Consider the following 18,048-nt stretch of genomic DNA (forward strand, 5'->3'; position numbering starts at 1 on the left):
TTATCATGTCCTTCGGACGAGCTGCTCTGCGCCATCTAGAAACACAAGTTGCAACGATCAACCCCAGTTGGGGGACAGCTGCACACTCGCTCGACGCTTGCTTCTCGAGGCCCGACATGCGTGTCCGCCGTCTGCTGTAGCTGTCGAAACAGCACGAACCCCAGAGGGGCCAGCATCAGACGTCACGAGGACATTGCTTGTAAAGTAAACAAGAAGAATAAGAAAACTATATTTAATTACAATCGACAAGTGCATTTGGCAAATTTGAGCGCCTGGCTCCCCTTTTATAGTGGAAAAAAATGTGTGCGGCTGTAGCTGGGTGGAGACAATATTTCTTTCCAACGTCGCTTATGCACTAATAAGGGTTTGATACATCTAGAATACGGTTGTTCTCTTCTAATTCACACATATGGGTACACAATATGGGCTGTAAGCTATCGGGGGTTTTCTCTTTTCGCAACAACACCAAAGAGACTGATATTCACGCTGCTCTCGTTGCCCCCCTCGATCTCATCAAAGGGACGTCTCTCGTATCTCATTAAGGGCTCGTCCCCACCGATGGTTCCATCCCAATGTTGGTTCACTGTGAAGAGTAGGTTCGTATCGTGCTCTCGTACGGTGTCCTTCATGTCAAACATTTCTAGCAAATTTCTCAAACTGTTGTTGAAGCTTGGTGGCTTCACGTTGAGAATGTTTGGCATGATTATGTAGCCACTGTTGCTTGGTGGAGTGTTGTTAGATGCTGAGGCTGGATTAGTGCCGGCACTCAAGTTAGTGTTGGCATTTAAATTCGTTGGGGTGTCTCTCCCTTGTGTTGGGCTTTCGTGTTTCCTCTGTAATTGTTGCGTCAAGCATTCGGATATGATTACCTTGATCGACATTAATACGTCATAGAGTAGATTCTTCAACTTTAAATCCTTGTACATCATCTTGTGGTTGAACAACTTCATCAAGCTTTGGATAAACACATCACGTTGCAAATGAATCGAGCGTCTAAGTACATGCTCGACTATAAAATATCGATGTAATAGTATGATTTTCGAAACCATCTTAACACCACATTCTAAGTCTCTCTTATTCCCATGGTTGCATAAATTGATCAGCTTTTCCAATCCAGAAGTTAGTGCAAAGAAAGTGGCATCTCCCATTTCCATCTTCATTCGACTATGAAACCGTGAACAGCTTCCAATAATAGAACCAACAAATTTAGTTATATCAACGCCATACACAATAACTTTGGGGAACGCTTCACTATTCAAATACTTCTCCTCGCACGTAATTAGCATGTCATATTTAACGTCGTCTTGTAAATGGGCAAATAACTCACCAACTAGTTTCTCATTCAGTCCTCTAACAACTGCTAGTTGTTCTATAATTCCTTCTATGTTATTCTCTTTAAAGGTTTTCGTGAATGCCCATTGCATAATAGGAAGATTGAAGTATGTTAAGTGCCTAAAAATATCATCATCGGGGATTTTCAACACTCTACCAAAAATGAACCCCTTCAAACTGGCTTCTACTTCATAGGTACCTACACTTGTATCATAAAATAGCTCGAGGAATATATTTCTGTGCTCATTCACAAGACTCCAAAATGCATCCACCACTTGACCATTTAGCTGACCTATTTCGAATGGTTTCACAATCTCAAATGAATCCATCAAATCAACATCGTTAGGTGTGCCTGTCGAATCAACCTTGCTGTTGCTCACCTTAAAAGATGCAAATATCATATCCCTCAAAATTTTGAAATAATCATTGGCATTTTGGTGAATATAAACCCATCTGGCAAATTGAAACACCACACCCTCATTAACATTAAATAATAAATCCCACAGAATATGTTTGTCCTCCTGGGCATCAAATATATCACCACTATTCTCAAAAATACCTATAATGTTTTTAAAGTCGAATAACTCATCACACACCATTTTCACAAGTACCTTCAAATTTATATCATATTCTAACTGCAAAGTCGGCTTGATAAATCGAAAGATATAATCGTGTACGCATTTTTCAAACTCTTGTTGTTTCCACCTTTGTAGACTCTTTAGAAAGCGAACAATTAGAAAATCTGAAACGCCGGCTCTAACACTGTTGACATACTTAGTAATAGCTAAAGTGGTATAATGCGTGAATTCTGCACTTGTACTCAATCTTTCATAACTACCAACCTCTAATATCGCTAGTTCTTCTGGTTTCAAAAACTCCTCCCCAACTGAAACATTGCTTACATTAATATCACAGGGAATTAAATCGATTGGGGTGCCGGATCTGATCAGTGATGCAATGATATTGAATTTATTGGTTTCACCCCACTCTTTGATTTTCTTGTATATTAGGTCTAATATAGTCATTTTTATACTGAATATTGAGCATTTTAACAATTTTGAGTTCATAAATATCATCTTGCATAAGAGACACATGGTTTCAGCACTATCAATTTTAACTGTTCCGCTATCCAATCCGTCCATAATAGAAATAAAAAACTTGGACAAGCAACTGGGGTGTCTAGAAAACAATTCATATAAGGCATTCAAATTAGACTCCTTCAAATTTAATTCTTCATTTTTCAGTCTAGACTCAAATTCGAAGTATGTAAATGAATCTAACTCAAGTTGTTCACCAATGTACATAGGATCGCTTGTAAATGTAATAGTTCCAATATTGTCATTTTTAAATATCGAGTCTATGTGAATAACTCGTTCCTGTTTGATCAAATCTTTATTTTTAATACAAGGAATTTCTAGCTTCGTTGAATCAATCAACCTTTTCAATATGCTCACCAAGTTCGGATCGGACACAGGTAGTGAATTAAGAATCAGAATATGTATGTAGCAAGTTCTATCTGGTTCACTTAAATAAATAACACCTGAAGCAATCAACCTTCTTAGGTACGAGCTAACAATAAACAATTTCATAACGTATAGTTTATTGATGAGTATCAAGAAACTGGAAATATCAAAAAATTCTCCCTGGGGTTCTGCCAAAGTTTTATAGTTGATAATCTCAGACATCGAGTGGACAAAATCAATAACTTTGTTCTCAAGTTCAGAACGCGTACTCTTGTATCTCTTTGACTTGGACTGAATTAATTGCAATAGTCGAAATTGTAATATTGAACAAATCAGACTTATTCTTTGCTGAGAAATTCTAGAGTCAGAAAACGATTGAATGCTCCATTCAAAAAGCATATCAATATATTGTCTCCAATTACTGCCCATGTCCTCAAAGATCATTTTAGATATAGATTGAATTGATTCGCTTTCAAGATTGTTTAATTTGTTTAAAATCAAAGAGGTTTTATCATTTGGTATAATATCGGAACATGAAGACTCTGCGGATTCGTCTATCGTTAAAGTTTCATTTCTATATGAGATGAGATTAAATTGATCATACACTGGAGGCAAATTCATGTCTAGTGTTTTCCTAAGATGTGGCTTCAAGTTACTCCAGTTTGAAGGTAGAATGAATATATCGGAATTATAGTAGAACAAATATTTAATCAGATATTGAAAGCTATCAGTGATTTTTTGTGATAAAACATCAAACTTTGTTCCTTTACTTAGTTGACTAATTTTGGCTAGGATCATCAACATAGATTCGCTCAATTCCTTAGTAAGATAATCATGAACGATGATCTTAAACCAAAACAACTTGATGATCGATTGATGGACCAACAATTCCCTCAAATCCTCAAACGTTGATGCCTTGGTAACAATATGTGATGTAAATCTGACAATCCAAGTTAAAAATATAATTCGATTCATCAACTCATCTGAGTATAAGTTAACCACCAATACTATCGCATAATTAAACCTATTTCTCCAGTTAGTGTTGTCCTGAAAGCAACTTTCAATTACAAACTCTAAGAATGAAGTAACCTGTTCTGTCCACTCAACCACCCATTTACTAATGCTTGCGTTTTTTCTCTTCAGGTGACGTTGTTCATTGCTTGAGATGCATTTGATCAACCATATAGCTCTAGTTATAGGGATATTGTGACTCAAGCATTGTTCTAATAGGTACTTATTTCTAAGTCCATGAGGTATTGCTCTTGAAATATCCTTCAGAGGATTTTTTTTATCTGCTAATCTTTGCAACCAGATCTCTTTCTTGTGTTCAGTTAGCGTAACTCTTGGTGGTGGTTTGTAGCTTTCCCTATTTTTAATACTATTAAACACACTTCTTCTATGCATGGCATCAATGAAAACCTGACCCATTACTCTTAATTTACGTTTCTTTGTCGATTCTTCCTTATTCAAAATCTCAGCCATGAGAGGTCTTCCGGATTGATCTTCGTGTTTTACGACAGGAGATTGATAATAACCTTTTTGTAAGTGAGTCTTCATAATTTCATTCTCTTCTGCAGATTGCCTCCAAACTTCAAAGTCTGGATACACATTCTGTTCCTTGTTGTGCTCTTGGTTGTCTGCGTTGGTCTGGTTATGTATATTCTTGTAAGCATCGGTATTTGAAATCCAATTCAACGGGTATACATTCGAAGGGGGGTTGATCTCCCCGCCTTCTAAAGTTAAAAGTTCAATTTGCTGTGACTTCTCTTTACTTTTGATGCCTACCGAGCTCATTGTAGCTTCTTGAAGAGTTCCGGGTTACGGAAGAAAAGACAGTTTGAGGATACAATTCCTGTACTTGTCTTAAACCTTAATATTTTGAACCAGGATGAAAAGATCCTAAAATTCATGTAGTGCGGTAATGTTTTGTGACCTGATTTGACTGATTTAAAATTCTATTGTCTTGTTACTGCAGTATACACTGACCAGTTCATAGGTTCGATGAATGCCCAACGACCTTTGGTGGTACATGTGAAATCAAAAGAACCCAAACTAAACAATGCTGCTTTTAATCAGGACCAATCATGTTTTGCCATTTGTACAGACACAGGATTTAAAGTATACTCAACGTATCCTATGGAATTGAAAATGGAGCGAGACTTCAGCAAGGGATCGTTTGGTATCAAAGAAACACGAGATTCTAGTAGCACGACTAGAAATGTGAATTCAGGTATTGGGATAGTGAAGATGTTATACAAAACTAACTATGTTGCATTAGTTGGGGGTGGAAAAAAGCCTAGATCACCACTGAATAAATTGTGCATTTGGGATGATCTGAAAGAGAAGAATTCGATAGTTTTGGAATTCAACACACCTTTACTTAATATACATTTATCTAGGACGCACATTGTAGCACTGTTGAAGAATAATGCTCTAGTTTACTCATTCAAATCAAAACCTGAACTTTTATTTTCTTTCGAAACTGATGATAACGAACCCGGTGCTTCTGATTTGGCAATTTGTGAATCATCTTCGATACTTGTTTTTCCAGGCAGAAATAATGGGCAAATACATATAGTTGATATCATCAATACACAAGACAAGAAAAGCGTTTCGTTGATAAAGGCGCACAGAAACCCTGTTCAATGTTTAGCTTTATCGCCAAGGGGAAATTTAGTAGCTAGTGCTTCTACTAAGGGGACGATAATAAGAATCCATGATACTAAAAATTGTACACTGGTTTATGAGTTCAGAAGAGGTGTTGACCCTGCCATCATAAGTGATATGAAATTTGCACCAAGTGGAACGAAATTGGCAGTTTTAAGTGATAAATGCACATTACATATATATCATCTTGGAGAAGAAAACAAAAAGCATCTGCTGAAAGATCTGCCATTGTTTCCCAATTATTTCAAGAGCACATGGAGTGTAATGTCCAAAAATGTGGGGAATAAAAGTGATTTAGTCAACGATATAGGTACATTAGGTTGGGTCAATGATAACGTTTTAGTTATCGTTTGGAAATACAAAGGTATTTGGGAAAAATATGATATCATTAGCAATGAAATGGATTCGGTATCGTCAGAAGAGTCTAGAAAATGGGAAATTGTCAAGGAAGGATGGCGAAGTGTTTGATACTCATGAATTTTTTTTATTTTAATATTCTAGTTAGAGTTTTGGCTTTGGTAAGTAGAGCATAGTAACATCTACACTGGCGTACATGTTAGTATTCATTTTTTTAACCGTGCATTTCTGTATGTATCTTCCTAGCCCAGCGCTTTCAAACTGCGTGTTTATGCCACTTGCAAATTTGTAATCGGAAACGTACAATGAAATTCCTAGAAGCTTGTAGCCATGATGAAAGGACGCAAAGCTGAATATATTTGCAATCAAGTATACGGTTTGCAAGTATGGATCTTTAGGGGGTTCACTATAGTCCAAGAATGGCAATATTCCTGCTACAATTACCCCGGGACAGCTGCCTAACATGTATGAGTGACCACTGCCATTTGAGTCCTGAGGAGTATCCCATACACTATCAAGTGCTGCTCTCGATCTCTCAGAGACAAGCTGTTTGAAGTAAAATATTTGTGGACGCGTCGAATATACACAAACTATCTTGCTCAAGTCTATAGAAACGCATGAGGTAGGAGGGTGAGGGGGGATTGTTCTGGTATTACAGTGCTTCGGCTGTTACTAGAGGGAGACAATGGTCATAGAATAAATGCTGCCTGTCTGTTCTTTCGATGCATCGCCGAGAACTAGTCTCATCTTCAAAAACAAGAACGTAGGAACAGAACAACCCATTCGGAGTGAGGTTGAACTTCCGAATACAAGTATTTTCATCATTAGACCAATGCAGGTCCCATAGGAAATCAAGGATTTTGTTTTTATGTATATTTGCAGGAACCCCATTGAGAATGACACAATGGGATCGGTTAATCTGTTTTACCATGTCTCGTTCATGTGTGTAGAATGATCTCGCTGCTTCAAAGAGGCATTTAATGGAAGGATCCTGGTACCTTCGTACAGCATCAATTCTAGAGGTGACAAGTTTCCCGCATATTTTAGATACTGATTTGTATTTCCCCTTTTGATTCTTTATCTTTTTAGATTTGAGTCCATACTCAAATAGAAGTGGTAAATCACTCAGGTCAGGGCATACCTCCGGGTATATGAATCTTAGATGGGTAACAAAATCATTACAAAGAGCCAGGTTTATATGCTGTTCATTGATTACTGGTTGGTCTTTCATGAATTGCTGCAAATACGTGGCCATTTGGAAGACATTGTTGAAAATGAGATAGTAGTTATTTGTATGTACTAAATTGGAAGCGTATCTCCCATTGACAACATTTGAGGGAGCCATTGACCCAAGTGTGAAATCAGCCTTTGTTAGCCTCATGTTGGGTGAAAAGCATCTCAAAACCGGAACCTCTGTGTCCAAATCATTGCTTCCCTCTTCTGCACAACTACTTCTATTTACATTATCATCCTCTGAATATAAAGAAGATTCCCAGTCGAGAGGTAGCCGACTAGTCTTTCTAAATGGTGGATTTAATGCTCTCTTTATTCCACCCAACAATGGCTCCAACGTCTTAGTTGCGCTCATTCAATAAAATCTAAGTTTCAATTTATGTCCGTATGTATGTGATTAACTTCCTTTCACCTTTCTAATTAACCTGGCAAAAAAAAAGAGAGCATCAAGCTTAGTCAATCGGATGCATAATTACAAGGAATCAAAAAGGAGGAAATATTGGAAATACGTAAACTTAGAAACGGCACAGGAGCCAGGAAAAAAAAAAGAAAAAAAAAAACATGCTCGATAATTTGGAGTTTGAAGAAGGCAATTCATTTTTTGCTGAAGCAACTTGGATGAATGGAACTACATGGGAAGTTCATGTTTGTTTCCTCCTGCAGTAGTCTATCTAACGCATCTTTCACGTTTAGTCAACAGCCCTGTACATAGTCGCTACGCTACGCCGCAGATACCAGATACCAGATACCGCCTGTACAAATCGCAGAAACGCAAACTATCCGTTTTCTTGTTCATAAAACCAACTAGCATAAACACTTTATTTGCAGAACTCTTGTTACATATTTCAAATACTCCACGTCTTCGAATACTACTTTGATTTTCACTTTTGTCTAGTGACAAGCTCAACTTGAAGGTACACCTATATTCTTCTATTTCTCACTCCTTGATATAATCCCACGTGCTTTAAATTTTGTTTTTTAGGGATTAGCACACTCATATACTACAAAATAAAACAAGATGGCTACAAACTGGGATCCTTCTAATCAAGCGGCCTCTATTGATGAAAGCATCGTTTCAAATCCTTGGGAAAAGGTTCATAACAGCAGCAGCAACCTGAATTCCATGGGTGTTCCAAATCCGATTTCTCCAATAATGACTCGTAGAGTATCTCATGCTCAAGATGATGTTGCTAGTATTATTTCTGGCTTGAGTAGCGTCAATGTTGGGAAAGCCAATAACGTTTCAGCGTTTTTAGGTGGTTATAATCAACCGAAAAACCTAAGTGTCTTTGATGAAGCAGTGATGAGTGATTCTGGTTCTGACGCACTAAGGGATGCTATTTCTGCCATTTCTGCGCCTGTTGCTGCCAAATCCAGATTTGGTGCAAACATTTTTGGACCTGCTTCTGTTGCAGGTGTTAATGTAACCGGATTCAAGGCCCCAAATACCTCTTCATTTTTAGAAAAGTTTTCATCTGTTACTGAAAAAACGAGAGAGCTCGAATCTAACACTTTTGTTAACACTTCTAGAAGAACTTCGGTTTTTAACAATGATACAACCTCTCCTCAACAATCATACAGAGAACCAAGAAAGCAATCTTTTTCTGAAAAATTGGAAACATACATCAACACAACAACACCAACCAATATTTCCAGACACTTGTCATTTAGTTCCGACGTCAATGCTGCTACTAATAATAGCATTACTATCACTAATAAAATGTCTGAGAGCAACTCCTCCATGCATGATAACGTTTCGGTTCATGATGGTCTAAAACCACAATGGAACCCAGCCACTGCAACCCCGTTTCATCCTAGTTACCCCATGGACTTTGCATATGCTCAACATCAAATGGTGATGATGCAAGGCTTTGCAAATGGGTCTCAAAGCTATCCAAATGGAGGATTTTTTCCTCAAATGTTTCCCCCGTTCGCATCTAACGGATATAATATTGCACATCCCGAACCACCGTCTGCTATCCAAGAATCTGATGAACCCCAATCCGAGAATATGAAGCCTACAGATACTACCAAAAGCGAATATGGCAGTAAAACTAGTGATTTAGATGATGAGAGTAGCGATAGTAATAAGCAACCAAATAATAACGGCCCACATGAGTTCTTTCCTGTTGGTTTGAATAGATCCAATTCTCCGTATGTGGTTCCTCCCTTCACACCTTATGGAATTTTCCCACCAAATGGAGCTAATAGTGGTATGTATTCACCAATAATGCCTATTCCAGGACCTGGTTCTCCTGTAGGTACTACTCCTATCATGTTTTCACCAGTTGTTGGGATGCATCCAATAGGTGCGAGAGGTGAGGGCAGAGATCATCATTCACCAGAGCCATCCTCTCCCGTTAAGAATAGTAAATCACCTCTCAATTCTTCTCATAGAAAAGGTGGTCGAAATTCCAGAACCAAGCACAAAAATATTGTTAGGTCCCCACTGTTAGAAGAGTTCCGTAGTAATAAGGATAAAACTTACACTTTGGAAGATATAGCTTCACATGGTTATGAGTTTTCTAAGGATCAACATGGCTCAAGATTCATTCAGCACGAATTATCAGTGGTATCTGATGATACTAAAGAGTTGTTTTTCAAAGAAATCAGAAACAATGCAATGGATTTGATGACAGACGTTTTTGGTAATTACGTTATCCAAAAGTATTTTGAGCATGGTACAGCTGTACAGAAGAAGGTTTTGTTTGAATCGATGAGAGGCTCCTTCAATACGTTATCTTTGCAAATGTATGGCTGTAGGGTTGTTCAGAAATGTCTGGAAGGTGTCCCACTAGATGACCAACTAGAAATAATGGAAGAATTAAAACCAAATATTCTTAACTTGGTCAAGGATCAAAATGGTAATCATGTTATTCAAAAGGCAATTGAACAGATTCCTATCGAAAAGATTCCATTTATCTTGAATTCTTTAAGAAACCAAATCTATCATTTATCGATGCATCCTTATGGTTGCAGAGTTATTCAAAGGCTATTGGAATGTTCAGACACTGAGGATCAAGAATTTATACTTAATGAGTTGAAGGGCTTCGTTTATTATTTAGTCCAAGATCAATTTGGTAACTATGTTATTCAACACATTATCGAAAGTGGTAAAAAGAAAGATTCAGATGTTATTTTGGATGTTGTTTTGAAGAACCTGATTGAGCTATCAAAACATAAATTTGCTTCTAATGCAGTTGAAAAATGTATCATCAATCTACCTGCAGAAAGTAGAATCCAGATTTATGAAACTATGTTGAAAGATAATCTAGATAAGGACTCGCCACTATCAGAAGCCTCCAATTTAGTATTAATGATTAAGGATCCATTTGCCAATTATGTTGTCCAAAAGATGGTTGAATTGATTGACCCTGAGAGAAAGAAATTTCTTGTTTACAAAATTAGACAATATTTAAAGGTGATTCAAAAGAATAACCATGGTAAACATTTAGCTAGTATTGAAAAACTTAACCAGATTTGTCGTGCCTACGATATTTAGTTGGTTCCATTTTGTTGAGTTTCCCCTATTTCCTGTTATATAAGTTATGCTTTTGGTTTTTTATAGTTGTAATTTATCAAAACTTGTTAAGCCACAGACACTATAATTATGCATTAATAAATAGACAATTTCTTCATCTGTCGCTCTTAATGGTTGATGAAACTGCCGATTATATTTTTTTTCTTTGATCGTTTTACCTCAAAAAAATTTTTTTTCAGCTTCTGCTTTAACAAGTTGAATTTACAATCAAGGTAACAATACATCATGATGAGTACCGTTGATACCACCTTAAATATCGATGATATTTTCACACTTCTGAAGGAAACGAGAGCGAAGGAGCAGAAGTTCGACAAAACGGAATCAGAGAAAAAGAACAATTCTAACGTATTGTATGAGGAAATTAAGAAGAAAGTCTCACATTTACCAACTATCGAAGCACATGTGGTAACTAAAAATACGAAGGACCTTGGGAAGAATAAACAACGGGGGGTTCAAAAAATTGATGATTCTGTCGAGAGTGTTTTGCCAGATATGAACCAAAAGACCGTAACTGATCGACGTTTACTAAAGGAGGAGAGATCGATGAAGTGGTTCTCTCTACCAAAAGTTGAGATGACAGATGATATAAAACGAGACTTGGTTATTATAAAGAATAGGAAATATTTAGATCCAAAAAGGTTCTATCGTGGTGAAAAGTGGGAAATTCCTCAAAACTTCCAAATTGGTGAAATTGTGGAAGGTGTTGGAGAATATGCGGGACGAATCGGTCGTAAAAAGAGAGGAAAGACTCTCACTGACGAAATACTAAAAGACGAGAAGGCTAAAGAATGGTTTGGCAAGACTTATTCGGAAATTCAGAAGAAAAAATCAAGCGGTGGCAAGAACTTTCTTAAGGATAAAATTAATAAAAGGAAGAAGTACTAGTGTAAGATAATGTATATTTTTAACTTTTCTTTTTTTTTGGGAATTCACGTTTAGAGATCAAAACATGGTAACAAAAGTTTATGAAAAGTATATTGTTGCCTTGAAGCTCTCTATATGATAAAATTGATATGTTGTATTTGCAATAACCGCCTTTTGGCGGTGATAATTAAACTAGTTAAACAAACTATTGAATTATACAAATACCAAAAGTAAATAGTTACTTTAATATACAAACCATTAGTGATGGACGGAATAATATTACAGTCTCCTATTATTTTGTTCACCATTTTCTCGTCTTTTCCTTAGTTCTTTAGCTGCAGCTTCAGCTCCGATTCTTTTTACTAACTTCATATGAAATAATCCACAAGCATTACATAAAGTTCTTGCGTCTTCTGGGCCTTTCCTCCATTCTGGAGTTGATGTTGAGCCACAGTGAGCACACACCATCTTCATTTTTATACTTAAATCCGGATGTAGTACACCTTGTGATTTAAAATCGATATGCTGTTGTTTGTCGTTAAGTCTCAGAGGTACAACCTGTAACGAGACAGACTCTCCAGGGTAACTACTTGTTGGATTTATATTATTGAGGTTGTATTTATTGGGTTGAGTTCCTGTTGCAAACGGAGAGGAGGTTGATGGTTGTAATGTTAATGCGAATTTTTGATCTATGATTGGTTGAGAATCTACGCTTCCGTGGCTCTCAATCTTCTTCATCTTGAGCCAAATGTTCGTTAGATTACTCAAATTTTGAGAAACAGAATGAAACTTCAAAACTTTGCTATTTGCATACGTATTAATATGATTGTAAAATTCCTCAATTTTACAATCAGTATTACTCCCACTTTCTATTTCTGCATAAAGAAGACTTTGTAACTTTTCGTCATTGTCAACGACTCTCATTAATTCCAAAATCTCACGTTTGTTGGAGTTCAACCATTTCAATTTTTGGAATAGTTCAACAGACTTCGCATTTTTCCAGTTATCGACTTCTGGACTTCTTCTTAACTTAGAATCAACTCGAAAATGGTTAACAGATGATTTTGAAGAATTGGGTTTGAATGTGTACGGAATGCTTTTTTTGTCAACCTTATAATTGCCATCAACCAATCTACTTGAGTGTTTGTAGCTAGTTTCAATTTCGGTGGCATTGTGAAGTTCACTTTGAGTTCTCGTTCTGTCATTAATGAATGAATGGTTTTCATTATTGATATTATCATTGTTATTGGTGGTTGTGTTAGAGTGGTTGTGACTGTTGTTGTTGTTATGGTAGTATGGAGGAGTGGTGACTGGTGGAGGTATAAAATTAGATGGATACTGAACAGGCAATTGAATTGTAGATTGATAATTAGAAGGGTTTGAAGTTGAGGGGTGTAATGGATATGCATGTAAAGTTGAAGATAAATGCTGTTGTAGAGGTTGCTGCGTAATTTGTCCAGAATGTTGCTGTGTCAGTTCTGGTAAATGTTGTTGTTGTTGTTGTTGTTGTTGTGAGGATACAATTTGGATAGGTAACTGAGGTACTGATCTACTTTGCTCATAATAGTAATAGTTTGAAGCTGAACTTGGGGGGTATGTTGGATGAGTATATTGACTATAATGAAAAGGTTGGTAAGGAGGTTGGTCTATAATAGCATTGTAAGTAGAAGCTTTAAGTGATGATGTAGTGGGAACTATTGTTGCAGGTTGTGCAGGAATAGGGGCCTGTGGGGCCTGTAGAGGCTGTATAGGCTGCGAAAGTTGCTGTGATATCTGCTCTGAAGGTTGTGTTTGTTGGTGGCATTCCCTTCCACTTTGAGCGTACGAATTCAAGTAATTCAAAGCTTTTCGATCTGGCATCAGTAGTTTATTGTTTGAACTGGTTTGATGAGACTCGATGGATATAGACACGGCATGTACTATTTCCAGCAAGAAACTTCTAGAACTTAGCTATGATAATATATTCTTTCAAAAGGAACGATTGCAAGAACGGTGAATTTTGCTATATGTTCGGTTTTTGCGATTTGTCGGGTTCAACATAAACCACTGGAAAAAGGTATCGGATTAGTAGTTTATTGTATGCTAGACCTTGGAACTATAAAGATGTGAGACTATTGTTTGTGAATATCGTTTTTATTCTCAGTTATTCAGGTGATAAATGAACACAACAAAAGCGAAGCTTATTTTTTTTTTGAAAAAGTAGTGGCTAAACCTAAAAAATATACATATATGTATGTATATATGACCAATGAAATATTGGTAGGTGAAAGGATGTAACAATTTTCCCGTTCAGGGCCAGTGGAACAACGATAGTTAATAAAAGGTACACTTTTCCAAATGAGAAGTGTAAGTCAGTATCTATATCTTCTACTGCTCTCAGGTGTAGATGCATGGGCGCAGACATTAGAGCAATAAAGGGAGTTCTAATTAATTTATAGTCTGCAAAGAGACGAGATCGTGGCTTATATGTATATTTAATGCACCATGCACGACATGGAACATTTCCTAGGACAATGGCTGCAGGGGAGCAGATGTCAGATCCGTCACCATCGCCCATTTTCCTTCCAACAGGATGCATGGAAGCCGCACGTGAGGCATTTTTCCTGTGGGGGAAGTGCTCTTGCATGAGCCGCACGTAGACTAAGCGGACCACCGGACAAAACATTCCCTCAGGAATGGCACTAGTAAACACATCCACTAGGAACCCGCTTCATAAAGCCACCGATCGCCACCCCATATCTCTTCTAGAGAATTGCTATCTCTTACCATTTCTCGGTGTAAAATTGTAGACAGCATACCTTTATGTGCCGAAAGTCCAATCTTTGCACATTTTTTTTGAGAAATGAAACATTTGCCACCTTCGGTCTAGAACGGAAAGATTAGCAATTTCTACAGCAAGATCTCTACCTGCATGACCAATAGGTATGGTATACACTATACATACTACATATCGGAAATCATACACTCAATGATGATCAGAATAAAATATAAACAAACAAGGACACGTATGTTGCAAGATCTTACTTATGTGAACAACAACAAGCCAAGTGCGAAACAGGAAGAATAAATCGAGGGTACAAAATAGGGACTAGACAAATAGGAACCACCATTAGTGCTCTTTAACGGTAACTTTAGCCCCAAAGCTAAGAATGCTCGAAAATCGAATTCTGAAGGTATTACTTGGCAATTTTTTTTTATTCTGCGCAAGTCATTTACTGTGCACTGAAATCGATGACAACGTTCAATCTACCCGTCCTCTAATGAGGCAGTGCCCATCCAGTAGATTGTGTATACGTCTCGTCGTAACCCTTAATCTAGTGCATTATCAGGTGCATTTCCATGCTTAGGTCGTGACACCTTCCAATTACATAAGAGTACATGGGTAGGATCTGAAAATAAAGCTTATACTTCCGACTGCCAGCCTAACCTTCACTTCTGCCCTACATGTGCAGCAGTGAGAGTATGGTTAAATACACGCTTCTAATGTTGCAATAATTTTTGAGGATATGATATGCAGTATTTTATCAAAGGAGTAGAAACCTAAAAAGAAAGCCTCATTCTCCATTGCCGATTTTGGCTGAAACCGGAAGAGGCGGACCCCCTTGGCGGTTCAAGTTTACATAATTTTATTCTCTGGAAATTGACTCATTCTCAGATGAGATCAGATCTGGAAAACTACACCTTTTTCTGAGCTGGATTTGCGTCCTCGGATCAAAAATAATCCAATATCCGAGTCATGGTCTCGAAGATTGAGTGGGATGCAGCTCACAACTGATGGGTTTACAATAGCACCAAAAACTATTACTCTATACAATACCGCATTCTTTAACCAGCCATTTGCATTGGGGTCATATATAATACACAGTCTTCAACGGTCCTTAGCCAGATGAGGCATCTTTAAGTGTAGAGAAACTACATATTCTTGAGTATGAAGCACTGTATTTCGGGCATTTATAACTTGGGTATATGCATCGATTTAATAACTTACATCTGCTAGTTCGGGGACAGAACATCACGACCCCTTCAAACTAGAAATATAAAGAGAATAAGTTTAGGTGATCGATGTCAATTTCAAAAGAAAACAATCTCTCTTCTTATTGTACGATTCAGAAAAACCCAATCTGTGTTTTTTTTGCTTGTTCCTTCAATTGGGAACTCCTCTTTTTTCGCTTGTCCCACCTAATTCTCTCTTGCTTTTCTCTTTTTTTTTTTTTGACAATTTTTGTATATCCGTTTTAGGAAATTCCAAATCTTTATTCGCTTGATGTTTACATTTCAATTAATATGATAGAGAAATGCAATGTGATACATCATATAGATCAACAGACAACTGCACTAGAAACTCTCTGGTGTTGTTGAATTAGAGGCAAAGTATTGATATCAGAAGCCAGCCACCAGTCGCTAAAAAAAAAAGGGAGACTCGTTCTATAAATAAGCGTCAAAATGTGCAGTCGAAAACGATCCGAAGCTCAAGCTCAAGCAAAATCTCTACCAGAACATCCGCTTCAAAGGCAGCGATATTCACATTCACATTCACAATCAAGGATCCCATTACAAATTGTATCCAATCCCAGCTCATTTTTAAATTCATCGGATCACACATTCTCGAAACGTAGGAAACTTGACCTACAAAACCCGAAAAGCATGGCTGCCATTATAAAAACTGTATACACAGATACAAACACACAAATTGATGAATTGACCCGGATGAAGTATGAAAAATTGAATGAACTTGATAAGATTAAAAGCCAAACTTGGAAACTTCAAAGCCAAATTCCTGATTTAGAATTAAAGTTGGATAAAGTCAGGTCAGAAATGGAACGAGTAAAATCCAAATTTAATTTTATTGAGCGTCAGATTATTGGACTGAACTCATTGAAATCACAGAAAGTTGAAAGCTTGAAAAAATCAATTAGTATATTTAAAAACACAATGAAAGAGAAGTTTGATGACAAAGTGAATTCTTTGAATGTCAAATATGAGGAAAAGATCACTAAAATTATTCAAGATGGTATCGAGTCTTTCAAGGCTAAGGAAAAAAAACTAAAGGATGAAATAAAGGATTTGAAAGATGAACTGGGTAGCTATTCCTCTGATGTTTTACAAATTGATAAAAAAAAACTTGATAAGGAGCTACGGCAAGAGCTGGATAATTATACCAAAACTGAAAATATAGATATTAGGCGAATTAAAAGTGAATGCAATGAGTTAACCTTGAAAATTGAAGACCTGTTTGTCGATATCAAGACCTTGCATGACAAATACGAAACTCAAACTCAATCTAAACTTGAAAGCCTCAAAACCATTAGTAACGACTTGTTAATCCAGCATGAAGAAATACAAATCCAGGAACGTGCCTTAAATAGTAAAATGAATGAGCTGAATACAACGAAAGACGGTGAATGTAATAAGCTCTTGAAGTTAAAAGGTCAATGCCGGCAGTATAAACAAGATATTGAATCTTTTCATGAACAAGTAAAAAAAGAAGAGCATTACAGAAGATTCTTGCATAATCAGTTACAGGAAATGAAAGGAAATATTAGAGTCTTTTGTCGTTTGAAACCTGAACCAAAACACCAAAATGAAATGTTTAATTATCAAATCAGATCCATGTTAGATACTTCCAATTTCAAAGAAACTCTGCTAATCACAGAACCCAAAACTGCCAATAGTAATGGGAATAAATCGAGAGTACTTAAACAAGCTAAGACATATACCTTTAGTTTTGATAAAGTATTTGACGAGAATGCCACAAATGGTGATATATTTGAAGAAATCTCGCAGCTTGTCCAAAGCTCACTTGATGGATTCAATGTATGTATTTTCACATATGGACAAACAGGTTCTGGTAAAACATTTACAATGAGTAATTCTATTGATGGGTTGATCCCGAGTTCAATTAAACTAATGTTTGAAAGGCTGAATACGTTGAATTTTATAGACAAGCATTATCATTTATACGGTCAATTTTTTGAAATTTATGGTGATGATACAAATGACTTGATAGAAGATGGATTTTTGCATATTAATAATAATGATGAATTGGTAGGGCTAGATAATGATCGCCTTGAAAATATTAAAATGATCAAGTTGTATTCTACCGAACAAATTGAAGGACTACTAAAACATGCAAGTGAAAAACGTGCTACTGCGTCAACAATGGCAAATGATGTTTCATCGAGATCACATTCAATCTTCAAAGTTTATATAATATCATATAACGAAACATTGCAAAAATATGAGAATATTGGGATTTTGAATCTAGTTGATTTAGCCGGTTCTGAAAGACTATCACATTCTCAAGTATCTGGCATTAGATTGAAGGAGACCTTAGCAATAAATAAGTCTTTGAGTGCATTAGGTGATGTTATTGCTAACTTAAAGGGTAAATCATCGCACATACCGTACAGGAACTCAAAACTAACACATGTTCTCAAAGATTCGTTAGGGGGTGACTCGAAAACCTTGATGTTTGTTAATATAAGTTGCTTGAATTCTCACTTTAATGAATCTCTTAGTTCATTGAGATTTGCAAGTAAAGTAAACAACACTGTACTGAGGAAGTAATACTAGGAATAAGCAACTTCTGGT

At 36.7% G+C, this 18,048-nt stretch overlaps 8 protein-coding genes across 8 annotated transcripts; 4 read left to right on the forward strand and 4 right to left on the reverse strand.

The window, feature by feature from the left end:
- Positions 1–434: 434 nt before the first annotated feature.
- Positions 435–4,589, reverse strand: C5L36_0C03270 (uncharacterized protein; the record flags this gene model as incomplete). Its single annotated transcript, XM_029466004.1, has 1 exon — positions 435–4,589. One exon carries the CDS (start codon positions 4,587–4,589, stop codon positions 435–437), a length of 4,155 nt encoding a protein of 1,384 aa, XP_029321864.1.
- Positions 4,590–4,796: 207 nt separating this feature from the next.
- C5L36_0C03280 (uncharacterized protein) lies at positions 4,797–5,930 on the forward strand (the record flags this gene model as incomplete). The annotated part of the gene is made up of 1 exon (XM_029466005.1): positions 4,797–5,930. The coding sequence occupies one exon, from the start codon at positions 4,797–4,799 to the stop codon at positions 5,928–5,930; it is 1,134 nt and encodes a 377-aa protein (XP_029321865.1).
- Positions 5,931–6,471: 541 nt separating this feature from the next.
- On the reverse strand, positions 6,472–7,200 carry C5L36_0C03290 (uncharacterized protein; the record flags this gene model as incomplete). The annotated part of the gene is made up of 1 exon (XM_029466006.1): positions 6,472–7,200. One exon carries the CDS (start codon positions 7,198–7,200, stop codon positions 6,472–6,474), a length of 729 nt encoding a protein of 242 aa, XP_029321866.1.
- An 870-nt stretch (positions 7,201–8,070) lies between these two features.
- Positions 8,071–10,554, forward strand: C5L36_0C03300 (uncharacterized protein; the record flags this gene model as incomplete). Its single annotated transcript, XM_029466007.1, has 1 exon — positions 8,071–10,554. One exon carries the CDS (start codon positions 8,071–8,073, stop codon positions 10,552–10,554), a length of 2,484 nt encoding a protein of 827 aa, XP_029321867.1.
- A 264-nt stretch (positions 10,555–10,818) lies between these two features.
- On the forward strand, positions 10,819–11,478 carry C5L36_0C03310 (uncharacterized protein; the record flags this gene model as incomplete). The annotated part of the gene is made up of 1 exon (XM_029466008.1): positions 10,819–11,478. The coding sequence occupies one exon, from the start codon at positions 10,819–10,821 to the stop codon at positions 11,476–11,478; it is 660 nt and encodes a 219-aa protein (XP_029321868.1).
- Positions 11,479–11,736: 258 nt separating this feature from the next.
- C5L36_0C03320 (uncharacterized protein) lies at positions 11,737–13,317 on the reverse strand (the record flags this gene model as incomplete). Its single annotated transcript, XM_029466009.1, has 1 exon — positions 11,737–13,317. The coding sequence occupies one exon, from the start codon at positions 13,315–13,317 to the stop codon at positions 11,737–11,739; it is 1,581 nt and encodes a 526-aa protein (XP_029321869.1).
- A 352-nt stretch (positions 13,318–13,669) lies between these two features.
- On the reverse strand, positions 13,670–14,122 carry C5L36_0C03330 (uncharacterized protein; the record flags this gene model as incomplete). The annotated part of the gene is made up of 1 exon (XM_029466010.1): positions 13,670–14,122. The coding sequence occupies one exon, from the start codon at positions 14,120–14,122 to the stop codon at positions 13,670–13,672; it is 453 nt and encodes a 150-aa protein (XP_029321870.1).
- Positions 14,123–15,900: 1,778 nt separating this feature from the next.
- Positions 15,901–18,024, forward strand: C5L36_0C03340 (uncharacterized protein; the record flags this gene model as incomplete). Its single annotated transcript, XM_029466011.1, has 1 exon — positions 15,901–18,024. The coding sequence occupies one exon, from the start codon at positions 15,901–15,903 to the stop codon at positions 18,022–18,024; it is 2,124 nt and encodes a 707-aa protein (XP_029321871.1).
- Positions 18,025–18,048: the final 24 nt, after the last annotated feature.

This window comes from Pichia kudriavzevii, chromosome 3 (genome assembly GCF_003054445.1).
Source record: "Pichia kudriavzevii chromosome 3, complete sequence".
NCBI lineage: Eukaryota > Fungi > Ascomycota > Pichiomycetes > Pichiales > Pichiaceae > Pichia > Pichia kudriavzevii.